Source organism: Xyrauchen texanus, chromosome 23, assembly GCF_025860055.1.
Source record: "Xyrauchen texanus isolate HMW12.3.18 chromosome 23, RBS_HiC_50CHRs, whole genome shotgun sequence".
NCBI classification, from domain to species: domain Eukaryota; kingdom Metazoa; phylum Chordata; class Actinopteri; order Cypriniformes; family Catostomidae; genus Xyrauchen; species Xyrauchen texanus.
This window is the reverse complement of record NC_068298.1, coordinates 2,037,525-2,053,676: the sequence shown is the minus strand read 5'-3', so window position 1 is coordinate 2,053,676 and position 16,152 is coordinate 2,037,525. Positions and strand designations below refer to the sequence as shown.

General features: G+C 41.1%; 1 protein-coding gene across 4 annotated transcripts in view; it reads right to left on the bottom strand.

The window, feature by feature from the left end:
• The window catches only part of LOC127663420 (uncharacterized), a 342,359-nt gene that overhangs the window by 62,285 nt on the left and 263,922 nt on the right, over positions 1 to 16,152 (bottom strand). Inside the window, exon 1 of one of the 4 annotated variants that reach the window (XM_052155006.1) lies at positions 2,919 to 3,093. The exons of the other annotated variants lie outside the window; for them this stretch is intronic. Coding sequence (XP_052010966.1) covers positions 2,919 to 2,964 — 46 coding nt within the window. The 5' untranslated portion in view covers positions 2,965 to 3,093. Of the gene's footprint in view, positions 1 to 2,918; positions 3,094 to 16,152 lie in introns of those variants that run through there. 4 annotated transcript variants of the gene reach the window in all.

The following is a 16,152-nucleotide window of genomic DNA, read 5'->3' as shown; positions in this document are numbered from 1 at the left end:
TTCTATTCAACTCAGAAAGTCGGATTTTACAACTTCCTACTAGGAAAAGTTCAATAAAATGCATCCTGAAGTCAGAATTTCAACTTGTAGGCTCGTGCAGAAAATCTCAACTCAATTTCTCAGAGATGCAGGGGCATGATGTCACACAAACATGTCCACACTCAGGGAGAATTACAGAGTAAATGATAAACATTCACTTAATTAATAATATCAATTAATGAGTTTTTTTCCACTCCATGATATTAAAGCTTGTTTAACAAATGCCTGCAGAAACAGCTGTATAAAACATTAATGATAAACGTACATCTGAAGGACAAATGCTAGCGTGGCAGCATTGTTTATCAGTTGGGTTGCTAGGAGACATCTCTAATGATTGTAAAACCCCTGCTAAGCTAACGGGAGCGCTGTAGTTCCGAATATCAGGGAATGGGATGCATTTATGGTCGGAGATATGAAGTAGGAATATCCCACATCCAACTTGAATGGAACGCATCATAACCGTGTACACTGATGAAACGAAATTTATTGCAAGCAACATTTAAATAATTTTTATATTATTAGATAGATTTTTCCAGGTATTATAGACCTCCTTAGATTCATATTAAATATTATGATTTTTGAATGTCTGTTCATTTCACAAAACAGTCATGCTGCAGTTAAAATTAGGCTTGCTTGAGCATTAAGTGTCATTTCAAGTTTCATTTCCATTTACATATATGCACTTGGCAGACGTTTTTATCCAAAGCGACTTACAGTGCATTTATTACAGGGACAAACCCCCCGAAGCAACCTGGAGTTAAGTGCCTTACTCAAGGACACAATGGTGGTGGCTGTGGGGATCGAACCAGCAACCTTCTGATTAACAGTTATGTGCTTTAGCCCACTACACCACCACCACGTCTTTCGTACGTGGACGTCTTTTTAAAATGTCAATTGGTATTATTAGTTAGCTGTGGCATAATGTATGATGCCCAAAGTCATAGGGTGTCTTATTCATTGTGAAACTGTGTTTTCTTAATGACATGAATCACACTGAAGGCCTAGACTTTTAAAACACGGCCCACAACTGTTTAAAATGAATATGAAGTCGTTTTCTTTGCATTATTCAAGGTCTATTTTTGTTATATTGACCAGTTGTCATTTTCTGCAAATAAAGGCTGTAAATGACAATATTTTTATTTGGGACTTAGAAGAAATGTTGTCAGTACTTTATAGAATAAAACTAAATTGTTAATTTTACTCAAACACATACCTATAAATAGTAAATCGAGAGAAACTGATAATTTTTCAGTTGTCTCTTACAAATAAAACAAATCCATCATTGTGTTGGGACTCATGTGCTCATGTATACAGTCATGAGCCCGACTGAGGCCTGTAGGAACACTCAAAGCCAAATGGCAACAAAATCAATCAAAGGGAGTCCAAACAGACTACAGATCCCATCAAGCCTTGCTCACTTTATGTCTAGGTGTGAAATTCCTACTGGATGAAATGCACGACAGTACAATGACCCTCAACCATGATTTCATTGAGTATAAAACCCCGGAGATTCCTCCTAAGCTTGCTTCCAGCGACAGTATGCACCACGTCTAGTTGCAGCTGTGCTACTCCCAGCTGTGCTACTCCCATTGCCCAAGGAAGTAACATACGTACCTGAACTTTGGCCATACAATCTCCATCTCACTAGATGAGCCAAGATTCACTGTGCTCCACCGAGCACGCTAACGGATCCGAAGGAGACCGCTGAGCAATCAACACCAGATGGATTATGAGCCGTTCACAGCATCTCTAAGTGATAAAACTAATGGTTGCCATCCCTTCCACGATCGCTAAACCGGCTTCGGTGCCGTCACCCTGTTCTCACTCTTTCTTGTACTAACCACACACACATTTGCCGAACAGATAACTTGGCGATAGAGCCCAGCTTGTCCCTAAGTTATCGAACCATTGAAGACATGCGTTAAATGGGCAGACACCATTAACTCCCCCCACATTCATGGCCACATAATCTGGCCGCAAACCTCACATGATGCACTCTCCACGAGATCCATGTCAACCATTTTGTGCTGTACATCTCTCCTTCACACACACACACACACACACACACACACACACACACACATGTTGGTGCAGCTATCCTTATGAGGACTCTCCATAGACATAATGATTTTTATTCTGTACAAACTATAGATTCTATCCCCTAAACCTAACATAACCCCTAAACCTAACCCTCACAGAAAACTTTCTGCATTTTTACATTTTCAATAAAACATTGTTTAGTATGATTTTTAAGCGGATTTGAATTATGGGGACAATAGAAATGTCCCCATAAACCACATTATAGCATAATACCCTTGTAATTACTAATTTGTAACCTAAAAAAATGTTCTCATAAACCACATAAACAAGCCCACACACACACACACACACACACACACACACACACACACACACACACACACACACTCTCTTTTATTATAGGCTTAATTGTTACCTTATCAAATCATGTCACTGTTTAGGTTGTAGTTGTAATTCGGAAGTTTATCGACTGCATTGTATTGATTATTAATTGATATTACTGCATCAATAAAAATGTTATACTTTAAAGAGAAGTGTTTTAGTATTGATTCCAGGGTGGTGCCACAGCAATATTAATCTCGATTAATAGTCAATTGAATTTGATAATTTATAGTTATATTTCATGATTGTTGATTTTGAAGAACTAATAAGCTAATATTAATTCTTATTAATGTTTTATTGATTTTAATTATTAATAATTATCAATGATAATTATTAATTATTGCTATCACTCCTGAATGAAGCCCCAACAACTGCAAATATAATAATAACATGTTTCTTTGTCTGAAATCCATCCGTGCTTTAAAATCAGCATGAGTTTGATCTGAAAGTTGACTCACATGTAACAGTTGGCAGCAGCAGCAGCAGTCCAAAGATGAACAGCATTTCTCTGATGTCCAGTTTCCAGAAGCGTCGAGTGTGAATGCTGCTTCAGATTGTGTTATGATTGTTTGGAGTTCTATCAGTCTGTGTTCTGAGTCTCATGGAGCGTCTTCACTCTGACCGACACAGACTTCTGCTGACACTGGACTCACACATCAGAAAATATCTCACAGTTACTCTCATGAAAGAAGAAGTTTCCTCATAAAGGAGGAAGACAGAGTTGTGGTTCACACTTTTAAAAAATGAGAGACAGAAATAGCAAGTTGTTTTTCTCTGTCACATACTTTTTCAAAAATATGCAATTGTGCAAATGTGTGTTCTATATTTATTAAATCATCTAGACAATGAAACATTTTATTGGTAGTACAGGTATAAATCTTGTCACTGTTATAGTATGAAAGTGGGTTTGTGTATAATAGCTTCCTCTAATTCAGTAATTTTGTGATGATGTTTTCATTTTATTGTTTTTATTCAGTCAAAACATCTGCAGAAAGAAAGAGAGAGAGAGAGAGAGAGAGAGAGAGAGAGAGAGAGAGAGAGACATTGACTATTGCCTTCAATCTGCAATATATTCAACCTGACACTCATTGGTTCTCAACACACGTCAAGCCCTATTTTGCTGTTTTGTAAGGATTTAAAGTCCTATCTGGACACTCTTGCTATCTCTAGCAACTCTAAAACCCTAAAAACATTTCACTCTGTAATCTTTATACTGTTTTTATACATTTATTATACATAATTGAATGTTTTCCTGTGCATACCCCAGGCATTTTTCTTCTATTCTTTGCATGAAACAAACAAACAAAAACAAAAAAAACTCATGGGTTCTCCAACTGTTTTGAGCTCATAAAGAGATGTTGGATTACAGCGAGATCTGCAGAAAAAAAAACAAGAACTACAGTTTGATTTAATGTGGTCTGGTTTTACTGACAGTGTCGTGTCTGACATGTTTTGTGTGTCTCTTCAATCATGTAAAGTGTTATGTGAACATCTTAGGAGTTATGAGAAATGTGCATGGAAATCTGGATGATATGTGTTCCCCTTCTGTCACTCACTCGATGTTGTGTCGATGTAGTAACACTTGGGGTCTCTTTTGTTCACACAGAGGCAGCGTTTGTTTACGGCTCATGTTCTCACTCCGAGAACATGACCATGGCAACGTTGTGGTCGTGGTTTTCCTTCTTCCGGGGCCTTACACAGACTCCCGTTCAAGATGCTGACGCAGAAACATATTCTGACATGCGTCCGGCATCAAGAGGTAGACCTGAAGGACGCATACTTACGCGTCTCAATATTACCACATTACAGACCCTTTCTACGGTTCGCTTCCGATAGTCAGGCATATCAGTGCAATATGTGCTCACACACCTCAGCAATTTAGGGCTTCGGGTCAACTGGGAAAAGAGCAAGCTCTCCCCTGTTCAGAGCATCTCTTTGCATGGAGTTAGACTCAGTGTCAATGGCAGCGTGCCTCACAAGCAAGCACGTGCAGTCAGTGCTGAACTGCCTGATATGTTCAGACCAGGCACAGCGGTTCCACTGAAACAATTTCAGAGGCTCCTAGGGCATATGGCATCCTCAGCGACCGTCGTGCCGCTCAGGTTGATGCATATGAGACCGCTTCAGCACTGGCTTCATACTTGAGTTCTGAGATGTCATGGTGCCACGGCACATTCACCCCTTCCTGCCGTCACTTATTCAGCCCTTAGACAGACCTCTGTTTTCTATGGGCAGGAGTCCCCCTACAGCAGGTGTTCATATGCATCGCAGTTAATATGGGGTGCAGTGTGCAATGGGCACGCAGCCACTGGCTCCTGGATGGGGTCCTGGCTGGGTTGGCACATCAACTGCCTAGAGTTGCTTGATGTATTTCCTGCCCTGGGGTCTTATCCCCCTGAAAGAATTGGTTTGGATGATACCGCCTTTCCCCGATGCATGTTATAGCGTTAGATGGCCCCAGCTGCATCTAACACTCTATGGAGAGAAAACATAGAGAGAGAAAAAGCCACGGCTGGTGCGGCCTGCTCCCAGGCTAGTAACGTCGCTTCACTCCCTCAGGGATGTGAGGAACTATATGACGTCTCTTGGGGCATTGTGGAAGGTTACGTGCAGTCTGATGTACCTGCTATTTTCGCATGCAACAGCTTGCTTGCACCTGCATCAGCAGTCCACGTAACACGTTCAGTGTTATGGAGTTTTTAAATAGGGTCCCCTAGTGTCACAACATCGACACAAGTTTACTGTCGTAACCTCCGTTCCCTGATGGAACGATATGTTGTGTGCCTCTTGCAACAACACTGTACTAAGCCGCTGAAAGGGCCGGGACCTTACTCTCGGCTCCTCAGCTCAAAACCTGTCTGAACAGACGCATGATTCCCTCCTTTTATACCCGTATGTCCGGGGGAGGGGCATGCAAATTCTGTTTGCCAATTCTCATTGGCCTTTTCTCAAAGATAAGATGTAACCGAGGCTATCAAGGGAGACCCCTAGTGTCACTACATCGACACAACATCTCGTTCCATCCATCAGGCAACGGAGGTTACGACAGTAACCGAGACATTCTTTTTTAGCAATAGTTCTTTATCTTCAGCTGGTTAGATTTATAATCCCTGTATAAGGCTAATTCAATTTGAAATATTACAACTGATTACTTCTAGGAATTGCCTTGTTAATTTATTCAAACTTGTCTAATAAAGTACATTAGGTTTTTACTCCAATCATACCAGCATCCTCCGTCGTCTCCATCTCTACTGATGGTGCACCCTCAATGACTGGAAAACACAAGGGTCTTGTTGCTGAAATGTGAAAAATGTCCCCATAATTGTTGGCATTTCACTGTATTGTGCACCAGCAAGCACTGTGCAGCAAGTTAGCAGATGGATATTTCTTGAAGGTTATGGACACTGTGGTCAAGGTGGTCAACTTCATTCCTGCACGCCCTCTACTGCACCACCGATTTGTTGCATTATTGGACGAATCGGAAGGTGCCTATGGAGACCTTGTTCTGCAGAGCGAAGTGAGATGGCTTAGTCGGGGAAAGGTCTTAAATCGCTTTCTGGCTTTACTCCCAGAGATAGATCACTTTCTTGATGACATTGGCGAGGGAGAGAGATTTCCAGTCTTGAGAGACAAGGAATGGAGAATCAATCTAGCGTTCCTTGCAGACATCACAGTTCACCTAAACAAGCTAAACCTGCAACTCCAAGGTGACGGAAAACACGTTGATGACTTGTTGTGCTGTATTGAGAGTTTCAAAATGAAGTTAGGACTGTACACTGCACAACTCAAAGATGGTGATTTAACTTATTTCCCACAACTGACTTTCGCGAGTGAGTGTGTGTTGGACACACAACAGAGAGAAAGATTTGTTGCACCTGTCAGTCAAATGCAAGAAAAATTCATCTCTCGTTTTTCAGATTTTGACAAACTTCAATTTGCTGGACATTTCATTAGAGAGCCATTCACTTTCCCTGTGGAAAAAATCAAGGACTTGGCTGCAACTTTCGGTTTGCCACGCCGCTCACTTGAAGATTAATTGATAAATGTTCAGGCCAGAGGAAACACCCATACAGCGTAGCAAGCATCCTCAGTTACAGAAATGTGGCGAAACATTCCTGAATAGAACCTCAGATTATTAAGTTCGAAAGTGCTTTCCATATTTGGATCAACATACATCTGCGAACGTATATTTTCTGCAGTGTCGCGCATCAAGTCACGCTTCCATGCGTGTCTTAACGACTGCAACTTACAGTCGCAAATTAATTGTGCTGTGACTCCTTTCGAGCTGAATTTCACCAAATTGGTCAGCTCCCGACAGCATCAGGTGTCCCATTAATGGGGAGTGTTGTGTTTTTTTTATAAGTAATTACTGTCGACGAGATGGCACTGTGGTTCCATATGCTAGTGCCTATAAAGATGAAGAACAAAACACTAGATGCTGCCTGTAATGTAACACAATGTCATTGTTTGCTTGTCCTTGATATATTAGTAAAATCTCTGAAACTTACAAGTGACTCTTCATGTTTACCAGAACTATACATAACAATGAGTAGCATTATACTCTGTTTAAATATAATTGTCTAGGTATCACGATATTCATATTATTAACTGCCAAAAATATAAAATCCGGTTGGTTTGCATTGATGATGTCATATGTAAATGATATGCGGCCCTTGAGACTTGTACTTGGACCTTAGTGAGGCCCAGTAGAAAAAAAGGTTGAGAACCACTGGTCTAAGGTGTCAGGTAATGTATGCTCAGGTTTCGTTTAGTGTCAGAATGCGTGGCATTGCTTTGTTTGATGTTGCTAGGCATTCTCTCGTCTTGTTTGTCAGCTGGCATGGGTTTATATTGCCTTATTGTCTTGACGATGTACGCTCATGCCATTCAGATGTTTTGTTGCCTTGTGAGCACGTGGTTCTGTTTTGTTTCAGTATTGCAGCGTGTCTCTCTCTCTTATGTCCTTGTTTGTAGATTATTAGTTTATAAGTCACACGTGCCCTGTCTAAAATTTCTCTCCCAATTTGAGTCTCCTCGTGTTTGATGTCCAGTGCCAGTTCATCTTATTTTCCAGTCGGTCCTGTGTGCTTGTGTGTATTCCGGTCCAGTGAGGTTTTGGCTAACGTGCTAAAGCCAGTGGCAACACATCACATGCGCTTGAAATGTCACTTCCATCAGCTGTTAAATGGCAAACGTTTACATGTAGTAAAAAAACAAAACGTTGAGTGTTCCATTTGGAACGATACTACACTTTGAAAATTCATACACTACATGGCTGAGTGCATAGTACATTTTGTAAGAGCACAGTGTAAAGTGTGTTGTTTGGAAATCTACTTCCTTTTTCTTTAAACTTGTTAGATTACACATTTAGTGCACAAGAAAATTTCTACCTGACTAGAAGCGGTAAATAGGATTTAAGGAAATACTTAAGTTTGTCTACTGCACAATAAGAATGTTAAAAGATCAAGCACCTGTGTCTGTGTTTGTCATTCAGACAATGCATTTTTATTTGACATACGACACTTATGGAGCATTAGGGGGCATAGCGGTTGAGAACTGATATTGATTATTTTAAAGGCATTTCCAGAGAATTCTTTGTAGATTTATACATAATTTCAGCAGCAACAAATCTGTATTGCACCATATCAAATAATCATTCAGTGACGAGTTCAACTGAGAAATTCTCTAGTATACCAGTAATCCTTTTACCTCTACTATTGGAATCTCTAAATGTATATATCAAGATGGCGCCGCAAATGGCAGCCCTCCAATTCTTTTGTGGTTTTTGTTTGTTTGTCATGAGTTTAGTAATCTTTTTCCAATCAGTTTTACCAGGGACGAACTGCTGAACATTCAGCAGCACATACCAGACAATCCTTTCCTGGTTTTTGACTATTTGGACGATTTGCTGGTCATTTTATTTGGAGGCACAGCTGTGTTGTTTAAGCACACCATGAGATGCAGGTGAGGGGAAAGAGCCGGTGCGCTGGTCAGGCTTCATCAGCGTGGCTTTCGAACAGCGCTGCTAAGTATTAAACTAGTGAAACTCTGCTCTCTTCCTAATAACATGGACGAACTACATCTTCTCACCCATACAAACAAGGACTTTTCAAACTCTGCTACCTTGTGCATCACAGAAACCTGGCTGAGTCCAGCAATTCTGGACAGTGCATTACATCTGCCGGGCTTTCAGCTGTTCAGAGCGGATCACATCACAGAACATATGGGTAAAACGAGTGGCGGTGGAACGTTCTTTTACATCAATGAAAGTTGGTGTACAGATGTAACAACATTAAGGAAAATGTGCTGTCCTAATTTGGAAGCACTCTTTATTAACTGTGAAATGTTCTACTCTTTGTGGGAGTTTTCCACGTTTATACTGGTGAGTGTTTATATTCCTCCACTTGCGTGCGTGAACGCAGCACTGCAACAGCTGACTGATCAAATCACAGACATGGAACAACAATAAACCTCACACGTGAACTGCCCAAATACAAACAGCACATTACATGCTCATCCAGAAACAGAAATATACTTGATTATTGCTACATAACAATAAAGGATGAATATCACTCTGTCCCACATGCAGCTTTGGGACTCTCTATCACTATCTGGTTCATCTTCTTCCAACCTACAGGCAGAAAGTAAATTCAGCTAAACCTGTAGTAAAGACTGTAAATCGTTGGACCAATGAAGCAGAGCTGGAACTACAAGCCTGCACTGCACTGGTTGGAGTGTTTTTTAGGCTGCAGACACCAAATCCCGACGAGCTCACAGATACTGTGACACCATATATCAGTTTCTGTGAGGATATGTGCATTCCTACTAGGACTTATTTAATATACAACAATGACAAACAATGGTTTACAGCAAAACTCAGGCAGCTTTGTCAGGCTTACAGAAGTGGGGATAAAATATTGTACATTCAGCCCAGGAACACACTGAGTAAAGAACCATTTAGAGTGGCTAAAAGAAGCTATTCAGATGAGCTTTTTTCAGCAAAAGACCCTTCATCAGTGTTTTACCAACCAGCATCACAATTTACCATCTACATCCCTCAACACTGTAGGGAACCAACAACTGACTGATGACCTGAATGTGTTCTATTGTAGATTTGAAAGGCCCAATCTCACACCCCACACCCTCTCTGACCTTCACTTCACACAAACTCCAACACCTCCTGCAACCCCCCTTCTCCCCCCTCCTGCTACTCAACCTGCACTTAAGATATGTGAAGAGGAGGTGTGCTGGGTCATCCGAAAACAAAAGAAAAGGAAAGCACAGGGCCCGGACAGTGTTTCACCCACTTGTCTAAATCCTGTGCTAACCAGCTGGCCCCCATCTTCACACAGATCTTCAATAGATCACTGGAGCAGTGTGAAGTTCCCTGCTGCTTCAAATGCTCAATCATCATTCCTGTCCCAAAGAAACCCAAAAGCAAACAGGTCTGTGGATGATGCAGTCAACATGGGATTGAATCATATCCTGCAACATCTGGACAAACCAGGGATATATCCAAGGATCCTATTTGTGAACTTTAGTTTGGCTTTCAACACCATCATCCCAGCTTTATTCTGGACTAAATTACACCAACTCTCTGTTCCCATGTCTATCTGTCAGTGGATCACCAGATTTCTGACAGACAGGCAGCAGCTATTGAGACTGGGGGAATTCACTTCCAGCACATGCATAATCAGCACTGGTGCCCCCAGGGATGTGTGCTCTCCCCACTACCCCTCTGTCAAGCTCCTGAAGTTTGCAGACAACACTGCTGTCATCAGCCTCATCCAGGATGACAATGAGTCTGCATACAGAAGAGAGTTTGAACGGCTGGCTCACTGGTGCAATTCAAAGCATCCTGGAGCTGAACATGCTCAGAATGGTGGAGATGATTGTGGACGGTGGAGGAACACCCCAACATTGACCCCCCTCCCCATTCTAAACAGCACTGTGGCAGCAGTGGAGTCATTCAGGTTCCTGGGCACTACCATCTCACAGGACCTGAAGTGGGAGACACATTGTGAAAAAGGCCCAGCAGAATTTGTGCTTCCTTCGCCAGCTGAGGAAGTTCAACCTGCTACAGGTGCTGTTGATACAGTTCCACTCAGCAGTTATTGAGTCTCTCCGCTGCACTTCAGTAACTGTCTGGTTTGGTTCAGCTACGAAATCAGACATCAGAAGACTACAAAGGACAGTTCGGACTGCTGAGAGAATTATTGGTGCCCCCCTGTTCCCCTTTCAAGAACTGTACACTTCCAGAGTGAGGAAAAGGGCTGTAAAAATCACTCTGGATATATATATATATATATATACTGTATATTTATTCATCTTTTATTTTATTCAATTTTTTATCATTATCTCTGTCTTGTTGCTGAATTGTTTGTGCACTGGAAGCTTCTGTCACAAAGGCAAATTCCTTGCATGTGTAAGCATACTTGGCATTAAAGCTCATTCTGATTCTGATTTTCCTTGTATCCATCCATAACTGTTATTAAAGAGGAAAAATCAAATGAGTAGGTTGCCCTGTGACAGTGTCACTCAAAGATTCAGTTTACAATCAAAAATGCAAATACACAGGCATGTGTGGGACTACTATTGCCAAATACAGCCACCGTGCAGGTTGGATTGAACTCATTTACAGGCTCTGTTTGTGTTTGAGACCAATGATGTAGAGCATGGCTTGAAAAGTAGGTCCGGATATTTGGCTTGCATTTATGAGGTTAAGCACCAGCAAGCCCAAAAATACGGCTGTAATTTGCTCATATTTATAGGCCCAAAGTTGCTTACAGAAGCATCATCTCCAAACTCCACACCATCACATACACCACAGACACTGAACACTCAACTACACAAACACAAGATACACAATCAATCAATCAATCAATCAATCAATCAATCAATCAATCAATCAATCAATCAATCACTTAGCTATCTAAGGGGTCTCTGAAATGCTGAATGAATAAATTCAGATAAGACTGGTTTTTAAATAATTTTATGATTTGATTTAACAGATCATATCTTGATAAAGAATCACGGGATTAAAATGTTTATCTTTTCATAGATATATCTATTGATTAACAGAATTAAACTCATACTAATTAAACAGTTCATACTAGTGGTGTTCTGTCCACGACTGATGTGGTTGTTCACAGTGCAGATGATGTTTCCAGAAGTTTCCTCATCCAGATGATTGATGTTATTTCTATCCTCCAGTTCTTGTCCATTCAGAGTCCATCTGAAGTTGAGCTGATGAGCAGGACGCTCGCTTCTCCCCACTGGATAATTAATTGATTGACAATTCCACTGAGCCAATAGGAGCTGGAGGGAGGGACGCAGTACAGTTCAAGGGATTGTTTATGTAGCAAGGCTACAATCTTAAAGTTGAACTGTGTAACTTTTTCAGTGTAAAAATACTTTATTTTTTCCCAGCTTAATATGTTTACAATACATTTTCTTGAAAACTGTGAACACTGTGTGTCTGTGGTGCTATATAAAAATTTCTGGTTTTATTTGGAATAAAACGTCCTGTCTGAGAGACAACATTGACTTAACCTAAACTATGCTGTGAGTTGGGGGAATAACTTAATGTTTGATCAACTGCAGTTAGGGGTGTATTCACAAAGCTGTTTGAAAACATATTATTTTTGCAATTTTGTGTGGCGGCACTAGTGGTGCAGAAATTATACACTTCAGCTTTACTTTTCAGTATCATGTTGGGTTTTGCGGAAGAACTCAAAAGCAGGGTAAGGATGTGTGAGTGAATCTTTCCCCAGCAGGGAATCCTCTAAGGGCCGTGACTTCACCCTCCCTTACATCCTCTTGATGTTGAGCTGATGTAGATGGCCCTGGCTCCACCTCCACAGCCAGTCACACATCACACATATGCTTTGTTGAAGTACCCATCCACAAACATTCCCCTTAATAAGGTAGTAAATGACGGGCAACTCATTTAAGATTAGTGGATGGGTGAGGCGGAAACTAATCGCAGCCCAGCTTTTATGTTTTTTCCCCGAAATTGAATAAAGACCATCACTACAGAGTTATCTTGGATATCCCCGAGAACACACCTTACCTTCACCCACCAGCTTGTATCCAAAGCCTCGGATTGAACCTAGCTTTGTTGAATGGAGATTTGATTACAACATGAATCCACCAAGGCTTGATATGTACCCCCTCTTAATACTCGCAGGTATCCGGTATGCTCAATTGGGGGTGGTGTGTGGTGCGTCGGGGACCCTGACCAATGTCTCCACCTCCATTGTGGGTCATCGGTCCTGGAAATGCCCAGGTTCCTAACAGCTCCAGCAGATCTGCCCAGACTTCCTGCCCACACCTGCGGCAGTGGATTCACCAGTGTGCGGGGGAGAGCGGAGAAGGTTAGGGAATGGGCCATGGGACCAGAAAACAGGTTTTGGGGTAGGTATTTCTCATTTCCCAGGAAACAGGGATTGGATGAGGGGAAGGAGAGGGGGAGGGAGGAGAGAGAGATAGAAGAAAAGGGCTCACCAGCCCCTGAATACACCGCCATATGGTCCTCAACCAGCTGGACTACCTCATTCAGCGATGCCGGGCAGTGGCACTGGACCCACTCCGGCATCCTTTTTGGTAGCTGGGCGATGAACTTTTCCAGTACCACCAGACTGATCACTCCCTTGGCGACACTTTCTTCAACCAGCGGCCACTTTCGGCAGGTGTCACGGAGCTGTTGAGAGAATCTAAACGTGTGGAAGGGCTGCCGATGTTGTTCTGGGCTGTGGCAGACCCATTGCAGGATGGCCTTCTTCAAGTCCTCGTACACCAGGAGGTTGGCCGCAGGAAGATGTTGGACTGCGAGTTGGGCTTCCCTGGAAAACAGCGGCAGTAGGCAGGCCTGCCACTGGGACCTCGGCTACTTCCATGCGTCCACCATCTGAAAGTCTCCAGGTCATCTTGAGGTCCCATCTTGGCAAGCGTGGTGTGCAGCACAGAGGGCGCTGAAAGGGACCAAATAGTGTTTTAACATACTTATCGTTAAATCATGCAACTTCTAATCTTTGAGCTTTTCTGAGGCTGAGACCAAAAATACTGGGATTTTTTAGTTTTAGTTCCAGTAATATTTAAAGATTAATGATATATATTTGACACCTCACAGTTGTAACATTTCAACTTTTTCATAAAGTGTATTATTCCAATATTTCATCAAAGGATGGCCCTATACATCTGCACAGAGGTCTGGGATAAGCCTCAAAGATCCACTGACAGGAACCTCGAACTTCCCCTGATCCTTCATTTTAGGTGATCACACAACGAATGCTTGCGTATGCGCTAGAGTCACACTGCACTACTGCAGACAGTCCAGAGTGACCTGTAAATCTGAAGAAAATGTGTTCTTTACAAACAGACAATGTCTTTGAATTTGGATACGTGTAAGATCTTTGGAGAAAGTGAGATTCATTTGTGTCACTCTCGTGATGTTCACGGGGACAAAATGACCCGAACATACATGTGTAACATTTGACTTTTTGTGTTTTTTTTTTGTTTGTTTTTTTTAAAGATATGTAAAAACACAAATTTTACTGAAGTGAATATACAATTTTATGGCATTTAGATTTTATTTTTTCATTCATTTTCAAATAAAATAAGCACATTTTATGTTATCTTCACTTGGGTAAATTGAACGAGTGTCAAAACATCACAATTTGTCATGCATTGTGGGTCTCTGGTGACATCTGCTGGAATAAAAAACAAGCAACAACCACTTCATCAAGAATCAAGTCATTTTTTGGTGTGTGTTTGGATAGCTAGTGGAGGAAAAGTCCCCAAGTCTTGTACCACTCATGAATTTCATTAAAGAAACAAAATCAAAATGGGTCAAAAAAGACCGAACACCACAAGAGGGTTAAACTTTCAGATCATCTCCACACCTGAATTTAAATCCAACAACAGAAACTCAAAAACATATTTTTACATTTGTAAATCTTCGCTCAAGTAAACCTTTAAAAGATAATTCACCTTTTTCTCACCCCAGGTTGCTCCAAACCTAGAAGACTTTTCTTTCTTCTGTGGAACACAACATGTTAGGCATAAAGTTACAGTCTGACAGCCTCAGTCACCATTTGCTGTCATCATACACAAAAGAGATGCAATGAAATGAAATGATGACAGAATTTTCATTTTAAGTGCACAATCCCTTTAAGCCTCTTTCTTCAGCATAAACATGCATACTTTAATACACAAGCACATTTCTCAGACTTTTACAAACTTCTAAAAAACAGATTCATATTGAAAGCATAGGGCTGGGGGATTTATACTGAATATTCTCAACTGAATATAATTGTGATGATTTTGCTGATGGTATAAAATGAAGCAAAATTGTGAATATCAATGATTATTTATTTAGCCACTAAGTTTCTTAAAGTGTGCATCAGTAGATTAATTTCACTGCACAATTAATCAAAATAACATCAAAATGGTGATATGGTCATTTGTTGTTATTAGAGCACAAAAGGCTGCAATTAAAGACAGATAAACATGGTCTGTGTGCACTTCAGAATAATGGGGTGACGTGCTGTTCTGTGCACGTGCAAGGATCATGATGTTTTCTGCTCTCAGAGAAATTTTACATGCATTGTGAAACAAAAGTACTGCAGGTTCAGAAGCAAAGGCACGAGAAGGGGGTGCTGAGGGTGCTGAAGTGCCCCCTAGTGAGCAAGACTGGAAAACATTATCAACGAAATTTCATTTATTTCATTGTATTTATGCAGTATATATATAAAGCAATTTTCACTGTCAGTATATCTGATTTATGTGTCATTGCACTTTTAAAGTGGCTGGTTTAAAATGACTCAACTGGCAATAAAGTGTTTGGGTCAAAATAAACCAACATCTGTTTGTTGCACTGAAACACACAGATCTCTACAGACCAGTTTCTTATACATCTCAGAACTGTTACTGTCAACACTCAAGTCAACCACACAAGGTTACAAAATTGCACAGTTAAAATGTTTCACGCTCTAGTTAATTAGATACAGTGCATCCGGAAAGTATTCACAGCACTTCACTTTTTACACATTTTGTTATGTTACAGTTTTATTCCAAAATTGATTAAATTCATTATTTTCCTCGGAATTCTGCAAACAATACCCCATAATGACAACTTGAAAGAAGTTTGTTTTAAATATTTGCAAATTTATTAAAAATAAAAAAACGAAAATAATCACAGGCAAATAAGTATTCACAACCTTTGCCATGACACTCAAAATTGAGCTCAGGTGCTTCCTGTTTCCACTGATCATCCTTGAGATGTTTCTACAACTTGATTGGAGTCCACCTGTGGTAAATTCAGTTGATTGGACGTGATTTGGAAAGGCACACACCTGTCTATATAAGGTCTCACAGTTAACAGTGCATGTCAGAGCACAAACCGAGCCATGAAGTCCAAGGAATTGTCTGTAGACCTCCGAGACAGGATTGTATCGAGGCACAGATCTGGGGAAGGGTACAGAAAACATTCTGCACCATTGAAGGTCCCAATGAGCACAGTGACCTCCATCATCCATAAATGGAATAAGTTTGGAACCACCAGGACTCTTCCTAGAGCTGCCCGGTCAAACTGAGCGATCGGGGGAGAACGGCCTTAGTCAGGGAGGTGACCAAGAACCCAATAGTCACTCTTACAGAGCTCCAGCATTTCTCTGTGGAGAGAGGAGAACC